Source organism: Pan paniscus, chromosome 5 (assembly GCF_029289425.2).
Source record: "Pan paniscus chromosome 5, NHGRI_mPanPan1-v2.0_pri, whole genome shotgun sequence".
NCBI lineage: Eukaryota > Metazoa > Chordata > Mammalia > Primates > Hominidae > Pan > Pan paniscus.
In genome coordinates, this window is record NC_073254.2 from 28,441,701 (window position 1) to 28,465,838 (window position 24,138).

General features: G+C 41.7%; 1 protein-coding gene across 1 annotated transcript; it reads right to left on the reverse strand.

The window, feature by feature from the left end:
* Positions 1 to 24,052, reverse strand: MCUR1 (mitochondrial calcium uniporter regulator 1). Its single transcript, XM_008976762.4, has 9 exons — positions 23,208 to 24,052; positions 16,123 to 16,242; positions 11,461 to 11,564; positions 10,505 to 10,606; positions 9,558 to 9,599; positions 8,058 to 8,129; positions 3,113 to 3,166; positions 1,091 to 1,205; positions 1 to 77 (listed from the first exon to the last, which is right to left on the reverse strand). Exons 1-9 carry the CDS (start codon positions 23,896 to 23,898, stop codon positions 22 to 24), a joined length of 1,356 nt encoding a protein of 451 aa, XP_008975010.2. The 5' UTR covers positions 23,899 to 24,052; the 3' UTR covers positions 1 to 21.
* Positions 24,053 to 24,138: the final 86 nt, after the last annotated feature.

Sequence of the window (24,138 nt, forward strand, 5' to 3'; positions counted from 1 at the left end):
TCTCTTTAAATAGACACTTTATTAGATCCACAGGCGATAAAATCCCAGAGCTACTGTTAGGCACGTAAATATAGACCCTGTAAGAAAAAAACAATTGAGAGTACTATTAGTTCTATTAAGAGTTACTTGAGGGAACATCTTTTTTTAAGAAAACCTAAAAAAGAAAACCTAGAAACTTAGATTGCTCACTGATGTCCCATATTCCGTGAAATGCCTGCCTACTGAAAAAACAAATCCCACACCCTTTATTTTATTTTCTTATTTTAGAGACACGGTCTCATCTGGTACCCAGGAGGAGTGCACCATGCAATGGTGTGATTACAGCTCACTGTGCCTCAAACTCCCAGGCTCAAGTGATCCTCCTGCCTCAGCCTCCCAAGAAGCTGAAGCTACAGGCAGATGACACCATGCCCGGCTAAATCTTTTTGTAGAGACTAGGTCTCGCTGTGTTGCCTAGGCTAAGAAAACTTTTCAATAAAAGTTTCGAATAGCAAAAATTCTGTGGTCACAAGGTCTATGTATATGCACTATAGAGACAGGAACACACAATTTAATATAAAGAACAACATTTCACTGTTAAATAATGCTGTAACCTTAAAATATTTAATTAATCCAAGACGTTAAATCTGACTTGAAATAATGGTTAATTTGGGTGGGGGGTGGTACATGAATGTTCATTCTCTCTTTTGGATCAAAAATCGCGAAAGTAAAATAACTCCTTAAAAGGAGTTTAAGCAATTGAAGCAGAAAGATTACAACTGAAACACCTTCCATTTTATCCATAAAATATTTCCTGTCTTGAATCTCATTAAAATCCCTAATAACTATAGTTCAATTATAGTATCTTATCAAATTTCCAATTCTATCAATTATAACGTACACAATTACTTTATTTACTACTAAGAAAGAAAAAGTGCCAATTAAACTATGATACTTCATCTACTGGAAATTGTAAGATGCTTTCCAATTTCAGAGATGTTAAAATATTTCAGAAAGTGTTGGAATCAATGAAATGCAGTATCTGTCAACGACTTATTTTATAAATTTATTTTCTTTTCAGGTTGATTTAAATAGATACAAAATAGCTTACCTGCTAAATATTTAATATTATCAAGCTTGTGTGACTCAAGCATGGTTTTGAGGCCAGCAACCTCAGTTTCGATCTTCCTGTCTGTCTGGGTAAGGGCCCGATCTTGCTGGGCATGCTTTTAAAATGAAGAGAGTCACAGCGTTAGACCACAGCACGTCCCCTCTGCTCACTGTCCTATAGCTCCTTCCCAACGGGGTGCAGTCACAGGGAAACCTGGGTAAGACTATGGAGGCCTGGGCTTTAGTCTCAGTTCTAAAACCCTAATTCTACGCTGCATTGGTCAGGACCCTTAACCTCTCTAGGCCTTAGTTTTCTTCTATTTGAAAAAATGAAAACAGAACAAAACGAAACAACCAAGCCAGTGGCCCTGCCTTTACCTGGACTGTTTAGAGAATCAAATGCGATAATCTATGTGAAAAAGCATTTGTAAGCTCTAGGTTGCTATACAAATGACGTGGTATTATGAGGCCAGTCTGTTCTCAAAGGCAATGGCTACGTCTCATCCTTCTAAAATCCTCCTTAGTCAAAGACAGACAGTAAACTCAGAAATGTTTTCAAGAAATGAAGTCTTAGATAATGTGAAAGCGGCAGTGCTTGTCTTGAGCTATTTCTAGTCATATTTTTAAAAAACTTTCTTCTTTCATGTTCAAATATCAAGTGTTTCATTACTATGAGGCTAGGCTACCCACGGCCAATTTGTGTCCTTCCCCAAATACAATACAGTTAAACTGGACACATAATCAACCCTCAAAAAGGCAGTGGGTTTGGCCGACGCTATAGGGGGTTGTAGAACTGCATTAAAGCATAAAAACCGTGGGAATCCTTCACTAAAACTCCTACAGCAACTAAATCTTTCCCTATGGCTACCAATTCAGGCAGAGAAAAAAAGAAATAAATGCCTGGATGCGTAGAAAAGTATTCCAGAGAAATATCCCACGATTCTGGAATTCTCTCATGAAAGCTCTTGGGGGTTTCAGAGGTCCCAGGTTCCATACAGTATGGAAAAGGAGAAATGTATGCTATAAATTAAAAATAGAATAAGACTTCTCCATTCCTCACTATTCTTCAATTACTGAGATTTAAACTTTCTTAATAAAACTTTCGTTAAGAAAAACACACTCTCAAGTAGGGCACAGTGGTGTGAGCCTGTGGTCCCAGCTACTCTACAGGCTGAGGTGAAGGAGGGTGCAGTGAGCTGAGATTGAGCCACTGCACTCCAGCCTGGGTGACAGAGCGAGACCCCACCTCAAAAAAAAAAAAAAAAAAAAAGAAGAAGAAAGAAGAAAAGGAAACTTTCATTAAGAAAGTTTAAATCTTTCATAGGATAACTATCTTCCATTAAGATAACCAAACACTTTGTGAAGTGCAAAAAATCCTGTGACACTCCACTTCTGCATATATACCCAAAAGAACTGAAAGCAGGGATCCCAACAGACATCTGTGCACCCATGCCCACAGCAGCACTATTCACAAAGGCCAACAGGTGGAAGCAACACAAGTGCCCTTGACAGACGAATAAAGAAAATGTGGCATATACATATAATGGAATACTAATCAGCCTTAAAAAGGAAGAAAGTCCTGTCATTTCAACAACATGGATGAACCTTCAGGACACTGTGTTAAGTGAAATAAGCCAGCCACAAAAAGACAAACGCTATGATTCTACTTATATGAGGTATGTAGAATAGTCAAATCCATAGACAGTAGAATGGAGGTCACCAGAGGCTGGAAAAGGGAATGTATAAAGGGTGCAGAGTTTCAATTTTGCAAAATAAAGAGTTCTGTGATAGCCAGTGGCGATGGTTGCCCCAAAATGTGAATGTACTTTAAATGTACTGAACTGTACACTTAAAAAATGGTTAAGATCCTAATTTTTATGTTGTGTGTATTTTAGCACAATGTAAAAAATTCCCATGACAGTAAACCTGCATGTAACTTCCTATTATCATTACAAACAACCATGCATAGGACGAAGCAAAGATGAGTACCAAGACAAAGAAAAATCAAAGTCTTGTTTCTTACCAATGCCACTATTTCTGTTCTCAATTCCAGCAGCTTCTTTTCGTTCAATGAATACTGAAATAAACACGTAACATGGGTCAGACTCTGATCTACTCCTCTCTCTTCTCCTTCTCTGGTGCCTTAAATATTCTGGTCTCAGTACCTCCTAGAATACGTCACACCAGAAAGTCACCTCTGGGATTAAGTAGCCTACCTGCTTCTTTATATCTGTTACTTGAGGTTTCTTTTTTTTTTTTTTTTTTCATAGAGATGGGGCTTTGCCATGTTGCCCAGGCTGGTCTCAAACTTCTGAGCTCGAGCAATCTGCCCACCTCGGCCTCCCAAGGTGCTGGGATTACAAGCATGACCTGCCGTGCTGGCTAAAGTTTCTTATTTATACTTACTCATTCCTCTAATTTCTGGATTTCCTTAGTCATCTGTCACTTCTCCCTGCATATTTCCTGTGATGTCTTTAGGTCCCTCCCACTATTGTAGCAGCACTCCCTGGGGACCAATTTCGAAGGATGTTGAGTCATATGGTTTTTGGTTTTGAGAGGGTTGAAAATGGAGACTCAACTCAATTTAGGAGCTATCCCATCATAACTAGTAGCAAAACAGGTCACTACCTGAGTCTCAACAAAAGACAGAAAAGGTATGAAGTTGGGGAAAAAATAGCTGCCAAGGATTATTATTCTATGACAAAGACATTGTGTTGTGATTATAAAATACAATGTAAATACATAAATACACTAACTCATCACATGTTGGGTTTTTTTTTTTGGCTTGGTTTTTTGTTTTGAGATGGAGTCTCACTCTATTCCCAGGCTGGAGTGCAGTGGCTTGATCTGGGGTCCCTGCAACCTCTGCCTCCCGGGTTCAAGCAATTCTCCTGCCTTAGCCTCCTGCACATGTTGGTTTTAATAACAATAAAAAAACCCACTTGGGCGTAGCCATAATCCAGTGTTACTAAAGGAACTAATTCTACCCAGAGTTAAAGTATCTCGCCTTTTGGCTATTAATGTCAGTGAAAAGATTTAGTGCAGTTTTGTAGACAGTAAGATTGAAATCAGACTTACCTCCTTAGCAGTGGGCAACAAGATTTAATTGAGCATATGACAATCAGTAATTTAAATGAAGACTTTTAAGACCTACATTAACCTTGTTATAGAAAGAAAAAGTTAATGCTTTGAAGTATATAGAAACTTTCTAGCTATAAAATGTTCTCCTGGGACTACTGGGAGCTTAGAAGTAGAAAAAAAAAAAAGAAAAAAAAGAGAAAGAGAAACAAAAACAAAAACAAAAAACCCCAAAACCCTAAGCCAAGGAGTAGGTTGTAAAACCAAGAACAATGCTCTTTAAACCTCAGGGTTTCAGACCAGGAGAGCCCTATGCATCAGATCACCACTAGAGGGCGGCGTGGAACAAGATTTTGTGCACCACTAAACCTCAGTCTTCATTAACTCAACATTGACTCACCCATAAAAGAAGAGCCTAAATATTGACGCTGCCATGGTTTTAAAAATAACATCTATGTAGCTCTATATCCCCATGCCCCAGAAGTTTATATGCCATACTGCTTTTGGAACTGGCTGTAAATATCATAGTTAATTTGCAAATTAATATTTATCATTATAACTTTACCGAAAGAACGAGAGCCAAAAAACTCATCTTCACCAATGCATGTTACAAACACACTCGCTGTATAATTTACTACTGCCTTGTGCTTCAGAGTAATCCAAGTTTATGATTACCAAGAACAACCTCCCCGCTAGGTTACTAAATCACATAAATTCACTGGCTTGATGGGAGCTAAGCTATGATGCAAAGGCAAAAGGATGATACAGTGGACTTTGAGGACTTGGGGGAAAGGGTAGGAGGTGGGTGAGGGGCAAAAGACTACACATTGGGTACAGTGTACGCTGCTAGGGTGATGGGGGCACCAAAAATCTCAGAAATCACCTCTAAATAACGTCTTCATGTAACCAAACACCACCTGTTCCCCCAAAACCCACTGAAATTAAAATGAAACACTAAAAAAAGACTATAAGAACAATTCATAGTCACAGTTACTGTTCAAATATACCACAAAGACACTTTTGTGTCATGTAGAAAAAGTTACTATCATGATGGACAGGATTTAATTGAAACTCTGTGCATTGGTTGCTTTCTGGAGATTAAGGTCAATATAGTCATTCCAGATAAAGTAATTACATGTAAATCATATTTATCAGCATATTTAACTAGTAAATTCAAGTAAAATAAAATCAGGTTAAGTATTTTGAGTGCTGCATTATCAAATTTGCAAAATATTATAAGCTTTACTTTTCTTATTTTATAAGAACACTGAATGGATCCACTCTATATATCCAATAATTTAAAAATATGAATATTTGCAAGAATGAAATTTCATCATTTTTTTCTTTTTTTTTTTTTTTTTTTTTGAGACAGGGTCTCACTCTGTCACCCAGGCTGGAGTGCAGTGGCGTGATCTCGGCTCACTGCAATCTCTGCCTCCTGGGTTCAAATGATTCTTCTGCCTCAGTCTCCCGAGTAGCTGAGACTACAGGTGGGCCATAATGCTGGGCTAATTTTTGTATTTTTGGTAGAGACAGGGTTTCACCACGTTGGCCAGGCTGGCCTCGAACTCCTGACCTCAGGTGATCCACCCACCTTGACCTCTCAAAGTGCTGGGATTACAGGTGTGAGCCACCATGCCCGGCAGAAATTTTTTCATTTTGGTTTAAAGACTAAAACTGTAACTGTGAAAAAAATTTCTGGAAAATTTTTGTTTGCTGGATGATGTTAATGACTTAAAATGAGTAAAATCTAAATGTAACGTGATTGAAAAATGTACATATGTATCAGCCTAGTTATGTTATTAAAATGACTCCATATAAAATTTAAAAAAAATTCACTGGCTTTAATCTACATTCATGCCCTGTATTTCCTGATGTCCTTGATGTAGTTTTTCCCAGGTTGGTTAGCTACACACAGTCATTTTCCTACATCAAGTGAATTCAGTTCTTCCTGAGTATACAACCCATAAAGATAAAGGTAACCAAAAGAGTTTCTCCTCTTCCAGACACCAGTGACATGCTATAGTCAGTAACTATTTTAGTAACACTAGGTGATTTAATCTTTATGGGTGGAGACTGTTGTTGTAAGACTAGAAAGACAGGTAACACAGCCTTAATAATGATTTTGTATAACGAAGCTTGGATTAACTCTTGAAATCCAGTGGCGGTTCCAAAACACAAGGAGGTTACTTTTTTGAGTTTCAGTATTAGCTTCACTTATCATTATAGCACATTTTATCTAAAAGCAAATTGTCAAAAATGAGAAAACAACAAACAGTTGTGAGTACTCAGTTTCTGCACGTGTATTCAGTTTTGTGTTAGTGCAAGATGCTCTCTCTGCCCTATTTCTCATTATGCTAAGAATAAAAAAGGCACCTGATGTTACCAAATTCAAATAAAGTCTGAGCAAGAAGACGGCTGAATATTCAGACAGGGTTAAAAATCACTAGAGGCAACCCGACACATATCTTTATTAAAACACACTTAAGCTGGGCGCGGTGGCTCACTCCAGTAATCCCAGCACTTTGGAAGGCCGAGGCGGGCGGATCACGAGGTCAGGAGATCGAGACCATCCTGGCTAACACAGTGAAACCCCGTCTCTACTAAAAATACAAAAAATTAGCTGGGCGTGGTGGCAGGGGCCTGTAGTCCCAGCTACTCGGGAGGCTGAGGCAGGAGAATGACGTGAACCCGGGAGGCGAAGCTTGCAGTGAGCTGAGATCACGCCACTGCACTCCAGCCTGGGTGACAGAGCGAGACTCTCAAACAAAAACAAAGAAAAAAAAAAACACACTTGCCGGCCAGGCGCAGTGGCTCACTCCAGTGATCCCAGCACTTTGGGAGGACAAGGTGGGCAGATCACTTGAGGTTAGGAGTTTGAGACCAGCCTGGCCAACATGGTGAAACCCTGTCTCTACTAAAAATATAAAAACTAGCCGGGTGTGGTGGTGACGTCTGTAATCTCAGCTACTCGGGAGGCTGAGGCAGGAGAATTGCTTGAACCCAGGAGACGGAGGTTGCAGTGGGCCGACACGGTGCCACTGTACTCCAGCCTCGGCAACACACTGAGACTCTGTCTCAAAAAAAACAAAAATAGAAAACAAAACAAAATACCCTCACAACTTCTCACTGCATTTAAAAGACAACATAGAAATTTTCTTTTTTTTTTTGAGACGGAGTTTTGCTCTTGTCACCCAGGCTAGAGAGCAGTGGCACAATCTCAGCTCACTGAAACCTCTGCCTCCTGGGTTCAAGCGATTCTCCTGCCTCAGCCTCCCGAGTAGCTGGGATTACAGGTGCCCGCCACCACGCCCGGCTAATTTTTTGTATTTTTAGTAGAGACAGGGTTTCACCATGTTGGGCAGGCACGCTGCCTCGAACTCCTGACCTTAGGTGATCTGCCCATCTTGGCCTCCCAAAGTAGTGGGATTACAGGCGTGAGCTACCGCGCCCGGCCAGAAATGTTTTAATCTTGAATTCCAGTATATAATTTAATATTATTTAATATTAATAATTTACTATTATTCAAGCCTGAAATAATCAACTTAACTTTTACAAGATCAAGACCTATGAAGATTTAAGTCAGTATTAAATAGATCAAGATTGCATTTAATTTCTTTATGAATCTCTATGTAACATATATCTAATATTTCTGAAACAAAGATTCAAACTGACTAATTTGACTAGGCTTTTAATTTTAATGTTACTTTTGAAAGCGACAAATTTAAGTCTTAATCCAAAATTATTATAATAGAGAAAATACAGCCTAACACTGATAAACGGATAAGTATTTAACAGTACCTATGACATGTACATAAACTTAGGCTTAACCAAGCATTCCATTCCAAAAATAAATTAATTCATAATGTGTTTTTAGTAAAGGAACGTACCAATTCTTTTACTCTGCTCTTTTCTAGGTTGAAGTCTAATTTGGTATCTGTTCGGACTTTGATCACTTCATCCTAAAAGGAGGGCAAACAACAAAGAAGGAAAAATCCAAAGTAAGAAATCCAAACTCTCTGAGGACGTGACACTGGGACCACTGCCCCCACTGTCCCTATCCTAGGTGAGGCAGCCCAGGGAGGGACAGAGCCAGGGGCTTCCAGAGAAATGGACCTAGGCCTCCTGGCATCAGGGAACTCTGGCCAAGCCACATCTGGAGGCAGCCCGTCCCAGGACTTCCCAGTTAGGCACAAATAACCCCCTTCTATGCTTATGCCAGTCTAGAGTGGGTTGTTGCTGCCTTTTTTTTTTTTTTTTGAGATGGAGTCTCACTCTGTCAACCAGGCTGGAGTGCAATGGCGTGATCTCCACTCACTGCAACTTCTGCCTCCTGCGTTCAAGCAATTCTCCTGTACCAGCCTCCTGAGTAGCTGGGATTATAGGTCCATGCCACTACGTCTGGCTAATTTTTGTATGTTTAGTAGAGATGGGGTTTCACCATGTTGGTCAGGCTGGCGTTGAACTCCTGACCTTGTGATCCGCCCACCTCAGCCTCCCAAAGTGCTGGGAGTACTGGCGTGAGCCATTGCGCCCGGACTGTTGCTGCTTTTAACCTCAAGACTCCTCATACAATCTCCGAATGGAACTTATGAATAAAGCTGATCTTAAACAACTTTGCAAAGCAAAGAAGGACTCAAAGCAGCAAAATATTAAAATCCGGTTTACATAGAGCCTTTTCTCTGATACATATCAAAGCCTTTTTTTCTTTAACATCTATGTTTTTTCTATTTAAAAAACATCAAATAGTTGGCACAGTAAGCATTTAAAAATCACGTGTGATTCTCTAAAGACAGTCTAAGAGAATTTAAGGGTTCCTTCCATGCGGCACTTTAGAAAAACTTTTACTTAAAAATGACTTAATTCCTCCTAGAACACAATTTTCTTTTCTTTTTTTTTTTCTGAGACAGTTTCGTTCTTGTTACCACGGCTGGAGTGCAATGGCGCAATCTCGGCTCACTGCAACCTCTGCTTCCTGGGTTCAAGTGATTCTCCTGCCTCAGTCTCCCAAGTAGCTGGGATTACAGGCACCTGCCACCATGCCCACTTAATTTTTGTATTTTTAGTAGAGACAGGGTTTCACTATGTTGGCCAAGCTGGTCTGAACTCCTGACCTCAGGTGATCCACCCACCTCAGCCTCCCAAAGTGCTGGGATTACAGGCATGAGCCACCATGCCCGGCCACAATTTTCTTAATGAATATGGTTACAGACAACAGTAATTCATTCATTGGCTGTGTTCTTAGCTAAATCTTCCAATGTGTACTTTTGAGGCATATTACACAAACATTTCACAAAAAATTAAGTTTTTAAAAACATCTATTTCTAATATTATACTTAATAAGTTTATATAATTACAAACAAGCCAACAAACAGGAAAGTGGATCTTACCATTACTTGTTGTTTTAACTGATGTAGTTCGAGTTTTATTTTCTAAAAACACATAAAAAAAAAGTCATTAGAAAGAACAACATAAAACGTAGTAACCAACAAATATTACAATACATATTTATGCACAAGTTCCTCAGGTTTTTCCTTCATTCAGAACACCGTATTGATTGCAGAATGGCATTACAACACATGTATCTTGAAATCAGTTTGAATTCATCTTGAAGGCTACATAAAGTTAACTCAGTTGTGTTTGGCATACACATTTGCCTTCAGTGACCCTGCTTTATTTAGTATCTCCTTCAGTTTATCTTTTAACTAATTCTACCCTCAAATAACTGATTTCAAGGACAACCTAGAGAGTCTGAAACTTTACCACTTTACTTTTTGCTAGAAGGTTTCTTACAAGGCTAGGGTCAACAGGCAATAAATGGCCTTCCCTATTATGGGACTTTAAATAGGACCGAAAATAAAAGGAAAATGCATAGAGAGCACTTATTTAAATGCTGATCCCATATGCTCTATTTAAAGAAACACAAGAGATATTTCGCAGTAGCAATTATTCAAAATAACCAAAAACTGGAAACAATTCTAATACACATTACAATAGAATGATGGGGCCTATTGATGTTAAGACTATAGACAATGAAAAAAATGATCTCTTGCTACAAGACACACAGTATGATACCATCAAATGGTTCTAGAATAGGCGAAACTAGCCAATGGTGTTATCAGCCAGGACAGCGTTTCCTCTGGGGCAGGGGCAACTGAGAGGCATGAGAGAGACTTCTGGGACACTGGGCAAGTTTTCCTGCTCGATCTGACTGGAAGTGCACACTGTTTGAAAATTCACTGAGATGTACACTTAACGTGTGCTCTTTTATGTATATATAATTTATCTCAATGTCTTAATATAATCAACTTTCTAAGTGTGAGTGGCTCTGTTTTACCTCATTTTCTGCTCTGAGGGCTGAAAATTCACTCTTCTCCAAAATAATCATATCCTTTTTCACATTCGCAATCTGAGACATTACTTGCTGAAAAGTGATTTCCTAGGAAAAGAAAAACAAAACACATAATCTAGTCTACCCTAAAAAGTCCACTTCCTATCATCTCAATGTGCTATCTTCTTATTGAGAAACCAGGAGAATGTGGACACAAAAAGAGGTTCAGTAAGGTCATCCTTTATTCCAAAAGGGGAAAAGGAAAAGAAAAAAAACAACACATATCTGGCCAGGCAAGGTGGCTCACACCTGTAATCCCAATACTTTGGGAGGCCAAGGCAGGTGGATCGCTTGAGCCAAGGAGTTCGAGACCAGCTTAAGCAACATGGTGAAACCCCATCTCTACCAAAAGTACAAAAATTAGCCAGCTGCAGCAGTGCACGCCTGTAGTCCCAGCTACTTGGGAGGCTGATGTGGGAGGATCGCTTGAACCCAGGAGGTCAACGAGGCTGCAGTGAGCTGAGACTGCACCACTGCACTCCAGCCTGGGCAAATGAGTGATACCCTGTCTCAAAAAAACCCCCCCAAAACACAAAAAAACAAAAACCACATATCTGGTTATTGTTACCAAGTGAATCACAGCTAAAAGCGTGGTGATCTGAAGACTCGAGAACATGATGCTATAATACTACAATTCAGGCCATGTCTCCATTTATTAAAGTATATTTCACTGGAATAATTTTGAACAGTGAGCTTTCAAGCATAACGATTCTACAACTGTTGACTAAATAGTTCTGAGTAAGTATTTTTTATGCCACTGTAATCTTTTGCCTCTTAATCATGGTAAAAGTTACTATATACTTTTCAATGGGGTATTATCCAAAAAATTATATTAAAACATTACTACAAATAATACCCCATCTTCAGAGTCCTAATTTGCTAAACCACCCAACAAGGCTAACCTGCTGCATCTTGGTGACCATATCTTTGTAGACGATGTCCATGTTGGCCTCCAGGATCTTGACCAATGCAGACACAATGATTTCTGCTTGTTGAGTAGCAAACCCTAAGCAAGCACACAAGCAAAAAAAATCATGCTCAGAGTTACAAAAGCCCACAGTAAACGCACACATTCATGTGAATGTCCAAATCCAGAAGGAAGAGTACAGCACAGTGTGGTAGGAGGCAGGGAGGAGGGTACAGCCACAAACTATGACGTGTTGGTCACTCAGAGCAAGCACGAAACATACAAGTTGGCTTCCCCAGGTACCAGTGGCTTTGCTAACTGATCTGTAAGTCCTTTCTAGCTATCAAAAGTCATGTTTTCAGAGACTATTTAATGACATAGACAATGCCGGCAAGTCAACGTCAAGTGAAAAAAGGCAAGACTCAAAATTACAGATGCAATTCTTGTTTTTATAATTTAACAAAGATTCAGTCATTTTTATTTTCTTCTTTATGTTTCTCTGCATTATGTAGATTTTCTACGGTGGACAATATTTCTTTAATTTTATAATATGTACATTATTAAAAAATAATTTCCTTAAATAGGAAAGCTCAGTTGTTTTATGTCCAGCATAAGGCAGTCAAATCATTGACTATATAAATAGTAATCTAGCTGTTGGCTAACTTCATGTTAAAAGACAAAATCAGTTCTTTCATTTTTCCTCCACAATTCTCTTCAGTAACTAGTCTAGGGACCCAAAGTAGAAAAAATATGTTCTTTGGTAGTCAATAAATGATACTGAATTGAATGATAGAGATTCAATGCAGTACTTGGTATTGTTTTTTTTTTTGAGACAGAGTTTCGCTCTTGTTGCCCAGGCTGGAGTGCAATGGCGCGATCTCAGCTCACAGCAACCTCCACCTCCCAGGTTCAAGCCATTCTCCTGCCTCAGCCTCCGGAGTAGCTGGAATTACAGGCATGCGCCACCATGCCCAGCTAATTTTGTATTTTCAGTAGAGAAGAAGTTTCTCCGTGTTGGTCAGGCTGTTCTCGAACTCCCGACCTCAGGTGATCTGCCCGCCTTGGCCTCCCAACGTGCTGGGATTACAGGCGCAAGCCACCACGCCTGGCCAGTACTTGGTATTGTTTTTAAAAACACTGGATAGTAACTCCTATTTAACATAAATTCTAATTAAATGCTTAAAACTGAGTGCCTGGGAAATAGTTCTATTAAATGCTTCCAGCTATAAGAATTTCAGAAGAATCTATTGATTCCTGTAATTAATTGTGTATTTTTTGGAATAAAGTAGTACTTAATTAATGGAATTTGTGTGGATGGGATGAAGCATGGGACTATAATGAACAAAAAAACCAAAGACACAGATTTAAAGAAGAAGGAAAAAAACCTCCAAAGACCTATTCCCATCACTTTCGTCAAAATTCTTTAATTTTTCAACATATGTTGCGCACATGTCTAGAAAAAAAATACAAAAGGTTACTCACCAAAATGTTAACATTGTTTAGCTCTGACTCTGTTTTCTTTTTTCTCGTCTGTCTTCCTAGTTTTTAAAAACTCAAACTAAACTTTTGCCAAATTTTAAAGTTTTATTAAGAAGAGTTCACTGGCTGGGTGTGGTGGCTCACGCCTGTAATCCTAACACTCTGGGAGACCAAGGCGGGAGGATCTTTGAGCCTAGGAGTTCAGAACCAGCATGGGCAACATAGTGAGATCCCATCTCCATTTTAATGTAAATAAATTTTTAAAAAATTTTAATTAAAAAAAGAGTTCATGTTTAAACATAATTAGGTTTGGCAACTGGACACAGTGGTTCACGCCTGTAATCCCAGCACTTTGAGAGGCCAAGGTAGGTGGATCACTTGAGGTCAGCAGTTTGAGACCAACCTGGCCAACATGGTGAAACCCCGTCTCTAGTAAAAATACAGAAAAATTATCCAGGTGTGGTGGTGCATGCCTGTAATCCCAGCTACTCAGGAGGATGAGGTGGGAGGATCACTTGAAACCGGGAGGTGGGGGTTGCAGTAGGCCAAGACTGAGCCACTGCACTCCAGCCTGGGCGAAAGAGTGAGACTGTGTCTCAAAAAAAAAAAAAAAGAAAAGAAAAAAATTAGGTTTGGCAATGATGAGGAAAAGAAAAATAAAGGTAGAAAGAGAACTTATGTTGACTGTAAAACAAACTCTAAAGCCCTATACTTTATAACCACTTGTGGGAGGAGAAAGGGATAAGAAAAAGTGGAAGTCTTGGCCGGGCGCGGTGGCTCACGCCTGTAATCCCAGCACTTTGGGAGGCCGAGGCAGGCGGATCACGAGGTCAGGAGATCGAGACCATCCTGGCTAACACAGTGAAACCCCGTCTCTACTAAAAATACAAAAAATTAGCCAGGCGTTGTGGCAGGCGCCTGTAGTCCCAGCTACTTGTAGTCTTAGGTACTCGGAAGCCTGAGGCAGGAGAATGGCATGAACCCGGGAGGCGGAAATTGCAGTGAGCCGAGATTGTGCCATTGTACTCCAGCCTGGAAGACAGAGCCAGACTCCGTCTCCAAAAAAAAAAAAAAGTGGAAGTCTGAAAACCTACTGAGTTATGAGGCAGAAATTAATTTTTTGTAGACACAAGGGAATAGGACAGAACCAGGGTGAGATGACAGGCATATGAGAAATTTTGTTAACCTGAAGACACAGGTCTGGATAAAGAAAGGGTAGAATATGCCTTGAAAAGTCCTTCCTGGCCTCCTACTCAGCCAGTCATCTCAGACACCCCCAACTCATCCATGTTGGATTGAACAGCCCCTCCATACCACGTACTGCAGCGTGGCCCTCACACCACAGTCCTGAAAGATGCAAATAACCATGGGTTAAGGTTTAAAATCAAGAAAACTAGGAAGATTTCTGCTTATCAACTTTTTTTTTTTTTTTTTGGTAGAGTGAGGCTCTCACTATGTTGCACAGACTGGTCTTGAACTCCTGGGTTCAAGCCATCCTCCCACCTCAGCCTCCTGAAGTGCTGGGATTACAGGCATGAGCCACCTCGCCTGGCCTTATCAGCGTAACTTTACATGCTCCCTTCTCACTTCTACTTTTCTCTTTTAAATTCTGTACTGAAAGAAGTTTTGGCGAAAAAAGCCTACTGTTTGACAGGAAAAGTTGTGAAAATTATTACACAGCATATGACAGTTTTTCCAAAGTTCATTCATGCATATTATCTTGTTTAATATTCAAAAATATCTTTGGAATTCGTATTACACTCATACTATAGATGGGCAAATAAATGGAAACTGAGAAGGGGAAAAAAGCTTCCTAAGCTAGGCAACTAGAAGTCTGCAGGGTTAGGCTCGAGCCCAGAGCTGCTGTCTCCCACAAAGCATAGAATAATTCATTCCGTCACTTTGTCTTAGGCATGTAAAGTACCTCTACAGAGAGTAGCTTTTCTGACACAAACATGTACAACTGGACAAATAACTACACAATGAAGTAAAAGCACAGGCAAATTTATTTCACAAGCATAATTTACACTGTTTTGAAATTCTGATTTTTGAGAATGTGTCACCATATAGAGAATTATAATCGGTGTATTTGTCTAAATATGATTTAGTATGAGAGTGTTCCCTACATTCTAAGTCTAAAGTGCATTTTCAATGAATGCCATATATACCAGAACAATCTTTTATCTTAACAGCAATAACAGAGAACGTTAGCCTGAGTATTAAAAAGAAAACAGAGGGCTGGGCGCGGTGGCTCACTCCTGTAATCCCAGCACTTGAGGAGGCTGAGGCGGGCAGATCACAAGGTCAGGAGTTCGAGACCAGCCTGGCCAACATGGTGAAACCCCATCTCTATGAAAAACACAAAAATTAGCTGGGCGTAGAGGCTCGTGCCTATAATCTCAGCTACTCAGGAGGCTGAGGCAGGAGAATCGCTTGAACCCGAGGTGGAGGTTGCAGTGAGCCGAGATGGCGCCATTGCACTCCAGCCTGGGTGACAGGGCGAGACTCCATCTCAAAAAAAAAAGAAAAAAGAAAAAAGAACAGTAAGTTGAAATTATCAAGAACTGCTACTCAGCAACATTTCAATTTCACAGGATTTTAAAAAGCACACAAGATGCACAGTAATAAAACTATCACTTCTGTGCTTCAGACACTGTTGTCATAGGAATCATTCCTCAGCTTTGCTGACTTGTGTCTAAATTTTTACCTATAACACTGTACTTCCATGGTGATGTTACAGAAATACACTTCACTTGGACAAAGAGACAATGTGTGAGAAAAGTCTCCATTCTATTGATGAAGCAAAAATGTCCTCAAGCAAAAAATGAGGACTTAAAAAAATGGAGATTAATTAAAAGATTGCCCATAGGCCTAAAAGTCAAAGAGATATAAAAATCAGCCAGACATGGTGGTGTGTGCCTGTAGTCCCAGCTACTCGGGAGGCTGAGGTGGGAGGATGGCTTGAGCCTGGGAGGCAGGTTACAGTGAGCCAAGACTGCGCCACTGCAATCCAGCCTGGGTGACAGAGCCAGAGCCTGTCTCTAAATAAATTAATTAATTAAATACAAATAAAAAATAGAAGTCAAAGAGGAACACGAGAAATTAAATGAAACCATAAGAGAAGTCATAATTTAAAGTGTTTTTCTAAGGCACTAAATGACGAATGAGAGAGGATTACCATTGTCTTCCAGTAAGCACACTAAGGCATGAGTGTCGAAGTAGAGTTTCCTGCTCCCAGAAGAGGTGAAATCTCTCCTTTTGCGCTCCAGCTGCAGGGATCCAGCAGACAAGCTTAGCTCTAGGGTGGAAAGGACAGTAAGCTCAAAACAGACTTCATGCAAAACAAAAGCAACTCAGCACCCAGAGAAAATAAGGCGTACCCCAAAGCCTACGTGGTACTTTATAACGGCTTCGTTGAGATATACAATTCACCCAATTTCAAGCATACAGTTCAACAGGTTTTGGCATAGAGTTGTGCTACCATCCCACAATCAAATTTAGAATACTTTCATCACTGTCAAGACAAATTGTACCCCTTAGCTGTCACCTTCCAATTCCCCTAGCCCTTCTCAACTGCCCCCAACCATACCCAGGACAAGCACTGGTCTATTTGCTGTCTCTTTTGTTTACCTACTCTGAAGATTTCATAGAAATGGAATCATATAATATATACAGTCTTTTGTGACTGGCTTCTTTCACTTAGCATGTTTTCAAGGGTCATCCATGTTGTAGCACGTCAGTACTTTTATTTCTTGGTATTGCTGAATACTCCTCCATTGTATAGCTACATTAAATTTTGTGTATCCATTTAGTAGTTGAAGGATGCTTGAGCTGTTCCTACTTCCTAGCGATTACGAATTACATGGACGTTGTTTTCAATGATCTTGAGAATATACTTAGGAGTAGAATTGCTGGATCATATGATAACTCCATGTTTGTTTTGGCAACTGCCAGACTGTTTTCCAAAGCAGCTATACCATTTTACACTCCCTCTAGCAGCGCACGAGGGTCTCAATTTCTCCACATCCTCACCAACCCTTGCTATTATCTGGGTTTTTAAAAAATTACAGTCATCCTATTGGGCGTAAAGTGGTATCTCACTGTGGTTTTAATCAGCATTTCCCTGATGACTAATGATGCTGAGCATCTCTTTATGGGCTTGTTGGCCATTTGGATATCTTCTTTGGAGAAATGTGTATTCAAGTCAGCTATGGTTTGAACGTGTTTCCCAAAGTTTATGTGTTGAAAACTTAATCCCCAAAGCAACAGTGTTGAGAGGTGGGTCGTTTAAGGGATGATGACTAGGCTATCAGGAGGGCTCTGTTCATGAATGGATTAATGCTGCTATCCTGGGGGTAGGTTTCTGATAAAAGAATGAGTTTGCCACCCCTTCCCCGACACGTGTGCTGTTCTGCCTTCTGCCATGTTATGAAGCAGCAAGAAGGGCCTGACCAGATGTGGTCCCCTCAATCTTGAACTTCCTAGCCTCCAGAACTGCAAGAAATGTGTCTCTTTTCTTTATAAAGTACCAGTCTGTGGTATCTCCTTATAGCAGCACAAAACAGACTAAGGCAAAGTCCTTTGCCCATTTTTAATAGGGTTGTCTTTCTATTACTGAGCTGTAAGAGTTCTTCATATATTCTAGATACAAGCTCCTTATCTGATTATGATTTGAAAATATTTTCTCCCATTCTGTCGGTTGTCTTTTCACTTTTTGATACTGTCTTTTGAAGCACAGAAGTTTACTTTTGATGAAGTCCAATTGATCTGTTTTTTCTTTTGTTGCCTGTGCTTTTTTCTTTTGTTGCTTGTGCTTTTGATAACATACGTAAGAAACCACTAGGTAATCCAAGTACATGAAAATTTACACCCATGTCTTCTAAGAGTTTTACAGTTTTAGCTCTTACATTGAGGTCTTTTCCTCATTTTGGATTAGTGTTTTAAATGGTGTGTGGTAGTGGGTTCAGCTTCATTCTTCTCCATGTGGACATCTAGTTGTCCCAGCACCATTCCCTCCACTGAAATGTCTTGTCACTCTTGTTGAAAATCAGTGGGCTGTAAGCATGAGGCCTTGTGTCTGGGCTCTCCATTCTAATGCATTGATCTATGTGTTTGTCCTTACGCCAGTGCCACACTTTCTTGATTACTTTTAAGTTTGTTTTAAGTTTGACATCAGAAAGTGTTTTTTTTTGTTGTTGCTCTTAACTTTTTTTTAAGACAGGGTCTCGCTCTATTGCCCAGGATGGAATGCAGTGGTGCAAGCATAGCTCACTACAGACTCGACCTCAGCCTCCCAAGGTGTGGGTTATAAACTCTGTTGTTTGTCAAGGTTGTTTAGTTATTCTTGTTTTCTTGTATTTCCCTATGAATTTTAGGATCTGTGTGTCAATTTCTACAAGAAAACCACTGGGATTTTGATAGGGGTGTGTTACATTTGTAGATCAGTTTGAAAAGTACTGCCACCTTAATATTAAGTATTCAGATCAATGAACATGGATGTCTTTCCATTTATTTAGGAACATTATACTTTAAAGTACATTATACTTTAAGTACATTGTACTTTTTATAAGTTGCTGGATTTGGCTTGCTAGTATTTTGTTAAGGATTTTCTCATCTTTAATCATAAGAGATATCGGTCAATAGCATTCTTTTCTTGTAATGTCTTCGCAAAAGCCTATCTTTAGAGAGCTATGTTCTAACAATTTTTACATTACCTTTTCTATAAGTTTTTGTGCATTTAGCCACAGATCCAATCCATTCTGTAAACTTCTTGTTTCAAGGTACTCATCTGAGGGAGGTGGTATAGTATATGGTACAGTTGGCTTTTGGATTTTATGAATTGCTAAAATCTTTTTTTTTTTTAATTGGGCCAGGTGAACTAGTTCATGGTTGTAATTCCAATACTTTGAGAGGCCAAGGTGGGAAGATCACTTGAGGCCAGGTATTCGAGACCAACCTGGGCAACACTGCAAGACCTCGTCTCAAAAAAAAAAAAAAAAAAAAAAATTAGCCAAGTGTGGTGGTGTGTGCCTGTATTCCCAGCTACTCCCAGCTACTTGGGAGGCTGAGGCAGGAGGATGGCTTGAGCCCAGGAGTTTGAGGCTGCAGTGAGCTATGATTGCACCACTGCACTCCAGCCTGGGTTGGACAAAGCAAGATCCTGTATCGAAAACAAAAATATTAAAAGGCCGGGCGTGGTGGCTCACGCCTGTAATCCCAGCACTTTGGGAGGCCGAGGCAGATGGATCACGAGGTCAGGCATTCACGATCAGCCTGGCCAAGATGGTGAAACCCCGTATCTACTAAAAATACAAAAATTAGCCATGCGTGGTGGCGGGCACCTGTAATCCCAGCTACTCGGGAGGCTGAGGCAAGAGAATTGCTTGAACCCGGGAGGCGGAGGTTGCAGTGAGCCAAGATCGCACCACTGCACTACAGCCTAGGTGACATAGCGAGACTTCATCTCAAAAAAATAAATAAATAAAACAATATTTGAGTTGCCAATTTTTAATTGTGTCATGAAAGAACTTTTAAATATAGCTGCTTACTACTACTATTAAATATTGTACTAAAAAAGACCTTATGACACCAAAAGAAAAAAAAAGATGAACAATCAAAGGAACTTCCATTTAATCAACTTAGTATATGAAAATCTTGCTACATATTTGTCATTACTTTTCTAATTTTGCCATTAACTGGCACCAGTGTGAGGTCTGGTGTTGTAGAAGTCTGGTAGGAGCAAGAAGGGTCACCTGCCAACTCAAAGGTCAAAGGTTTCCCCAGCAGGCCTCTGAATGACCAGAAAGATGCTCCAGCTGATCAGCTTCCACTCTCAGTCCTTCACCCCGATTACCCTATAATGAAATCGAGAGTAAACAAAACAAAAAAATGGACTGAACCCTACAGATGTGACGCTTTGCTGCAGCCTATGGGAGTCGTTCCCAGCCTACTCACAGCTTGGGAAGGGGAGGGTAGCTGAGCTCACTGTAAGCATCCAGATGAGTGCAAGAGACGCAATAATCCATATCTGTATCAAGAACCATTTGCAGACTGACACAATATAAAGTGCAATGACTTATGTGTGTTTGTGTTTGTTGGTAAAACTGGGCCCTGAGATTCAAAGAACCACTGTGCTATGACAGGAGGTCCTTGACCTGGCATACAAAGCCCTTGCTATTTATGACCACGCTTATCCTTTCAGCTTTCTTTCTAGCAACCTAAGCTATTCTATTTTCCTGCAATTGCATGCTTAAGCATGGCTTGCTCCCCTTTCCCAATCGTTAAACTTTAAGCATTCTTTTTACCCTTCTTCATTAAATTGCCAATTTACTGAGTATACATTATGTTCCAGGTGTGGCATTTTCTTTTTTACACTTTATGGTTCTCTCTGCTTCCTCCACCCAGCTAAGGGAGCAACCTTTATTGAGCCCATACCTGTGTTCTCAGCTCAGTACAGATAGCTCATCGTAGCACTTACTACATTATTTCCTCATCTGTATCATCTATTTGTCCAAGCTGCCCAGGAGCAGCCAGTCTTGCTCATTTTTTATCTTTAGCATCTGGCAAGGGGCCTGGCATACAGCAGGCTAGGAATATTTTTTTTTTTTTTTTGGTAATTGAACTGTAATGACTTCTACAATCTGGATTATGAAACTGTCTAGAGGGAAAATTTGAGATGAATTCCTTTCTCCTCAGTACTTCCCTTTTCACATAAACGAGCTCACTTAAATCTGGTACCTCTTTTTTAGTTTATTTCCAGTCCTGAGACTAAAACTGGCCTCCATGAGAAGAGACCCAGGATGTCTGCCCAACACAGAAGAGACCTAGCTTGAGGAAACAGTGGGAGTGAAGGAATGAAAGCACTTCTCCAGGGGACCTCCTAAGGACCACCTCACCTGCCCCAGAACTCTACTGGACTGCCCCATGTGTCAGGGAGCTCGAAAACACCTGAGTCTGGAATGACTTGTGAAGAGTGACAGGGTTACTCTAGACCTAAATTCCTTGTTTCTAGTAAGAAAATAATCATTCATGTATTTAAAACATAACCTCCTCACCCCCACCCCCACATAAACAAAACAATCACATGACTACTTTGTAATGCCAGTTTGGATACTATAGTTTTTTTTGTTATTGTTCTTTTTCAAAAAGATTGGAACCAGAAACAGCAAGCTTATTTCCAAGAAATCCTGCCTCTGAAAGGTCGACAGAAGGGCTGGCCACTTTCCATTGGTCACTCCAACCCCTGATGAGGGAAGGAAATGCCCTCTTGCCTTCTGTCAAAGGGCAGTACCTGAGGACACCGCCAACTCCCAGACTCCTCACTGATCATAAGGAAGCGAGCCAACTGAGCTGTGTCAACGTGTAACATGCAATTCCCCTTTCTGGGGACCTTCAGCATATCAAGAGAATATTAAAAACCCACAATTACAATAGAGGCCCAAAGGTAGCCTTGGACAGGATGAGGAAACCAAATACAAACTTCCTACTCATGACATCCTTAAGTAGCTCAACTGAGAACCTCAGGCACCAAGCAAACAAATGGTTGGGAAACGCTCATTGGCTGGTTAATGGGCATACATGCTTCCTTAACTGTGTCTCTGCTCTCTTCTGTTTTTATGCATCCATACTCATTTTTTATGATGACTGAAGAATGAGATAGCTGACACTAAAACAACAGTACCACCTTACTGATTGGTCCGCAAATCCGTGAGAAAGAACTCTCTCTTTTTGCCCTATACTCTTGCATTGAGAGAAAAACAAATTGGAAATTACTAGCTTGTCAGAAAAAGCACAACAAAAGGCAAAATACAGAATAAAGACCAAACTCATCTCCGACTCCTAATTACTGAAGGACAGTGACACCGAGTTCACTACTCATTCCCCACTCTCTGTATATAAAGTTTCCTTCACTTTATTGCTCTACTAATCAGTTTTTACCCCAGCCAATGATATTCTTAAATTATAGATATGGTCAACATTTAGTGGGCCTATCTGTTGAAGAAAATATGAAAAATGTGTAGTTAGTGATGGCTACTAATGAATATGTATAGACTGCCCAAAGTGATAATTTTGCCAAGTCTGTTGATTATCAGAAATGATTTTTTCTTTAATCAACAATATGCTATCTAATAAATTGATTCTATTTACTTTCCTCATCTCCAGGGCAGTGATCTCTCTCACCTCCTTTAAATAGTCATGCGCCCCACAACTACCTTTCAGCCCAGGACAGAGGGGCACACACGACAGTGGTCTATGAGACTATAATACATATTTTTACTCTACCTTTTCTACATTTAGATGCGCAAATACCATTGTGTTCAGATTGCCTCTAGTATTCAGTACGGTAACATGCTGTTCAGGTTTGTAGCCTAGGAGCACTAGCCTCTACCTGATAGTCTAGGTGTGTAGTAGGCTGTAGCATCCAGGTTTGTGTAAGCACACTCTACAATATTCACACAAGGAAGAAGTCGCCTAATGACTCATTTCTCAGTAGGCGACTGTCCTGAAGAGATGCATGACTCTAATTAAATGCTACCTTCTCAATGAAATCGATTCTGATCACCCTATTTAAATTCACAACTGGAGACCCATTCCACTTCCCAAGCCTTATCCTATTTTTCTATACCAGGCATCGAATTATGAATATATAAAAATTATTTGTATATATAAATTATATATACATCAATTATGCATACGTATATCCACACACACATATTTACTGCGTCTGCTCTGCTAGAATTAAGCTTCAGAGGGAAGATTTTGTGGACTGATATATCTCACACATCTAGAAAAGGGACAGGGCAGACGCTAGGACTCCACGAATTAATGATTCCATCAGAATTTGAAATCAAACTGTAAAGCAATCCCTTCATTTCCCAGAGCTTTGCTCCTCAAACATACACACCCCTTCCCCTTGAACGCCCAACAGGCTGGGCGCTGCCAAACAGAACTCCCGGAAGGCGGCGCCCAAAAGCAGACCCTAGGAGTGGGCGGGCACCACCTCCCCACCCCAGCACGCACCTCCCTCCAACTTTAGCGCCCGGGATTCCCAGGAATTCGTCTCTTCTGGGCTAAGCCCCGCCACCGCGGCCGAGCAGGGCGGGCCCGGACCTTCGACCCACGCTCCGGGCAGATGCCGGTGGCCTTGGAGGACCCGCCCTCCGGCCTGCCGGGCCTTTCCTCGGGGAGGCTGTAGCTGAGATCCCCGCCCCGCCGTTCAACCCCGCGAGACGAGCCCCCTCTCCTCTCCCGCCCGGGCCTCACCTCTTCTGCAGGAAACGAGTGCAGGGGCCGGGCCGTGGTACTGGGGAAGGGCGCCGGCGGCAGCGGCGACGCCCGGTGAGCACCTCCACGCGCCGCTGCGCCCGGCCGGGGGTGCGGCATACCCGAGGCGCGAGCGCTCCCAGTCCCCGAGCTGCCGGCGCGGGGCTGCGGCGGCCAAGCGCGGGGAGGGCACTAGCAGGAGGAGGAGCAGCGGTGAGGCACGTGACACGCCGCCCCGGGCCGCCGGGGCGCGAGGGCGCAGCGCCCCCAGACCGTCGGACAGCGCAGAGAGGCAGCGGCGTGCTGAGGTTTCGCTGCCGCCCGGTCTTCCGCTGAGGCCCACGGGCAAGAAGAGAAGCCGCCGGCGGCCGGGCAGGCGCTGGGTCCTCTGGCCGCCGACCGAGCCGCAGTCCATCCCCGAGCCGTTCACTGGCCCGGGCGCGCGCTCATGCCTCTCGCTCTTGGCGCCGGTCACGCGCGGTCCAGGCCCAGAGTCCGACAGCGGGAGCGAGAGTGGGCGACAGCGCAGGACCGCCCTTTCCTGCCGGGCGCGCGGGCGGGGCTCGGGACGCGCGCCGGGGGTGGGGTGGGGCGGGGCGGCAGGAGCCCGCCGTGGCGCTCCGAGATGCGGGGACGAGACGGGATGGCTAGTCTCGGGGTGCCGCGGGGACCGTGCGAGCCCCCACCCCATTCGCTAGGCGACGGCGGCGACCGGGAGGAGCCTGCGGGCACTCCGGAACTGGAAGGAGCTTGTTGCTGTCACGATTTGCATATTCACTGCGCTGCTGTCCTTAAAAAGGAATTACCCCGGTGCCCTTCAGAGTCCTGTGAAAAGTCCCAGACCGACAGGCTGCCCTAGATTTCACTGATTATCCTAAGTCCCCCAACATGTGGTTCTGGGGAGCATTTTAAGGAATTATTAGCAGGGCCC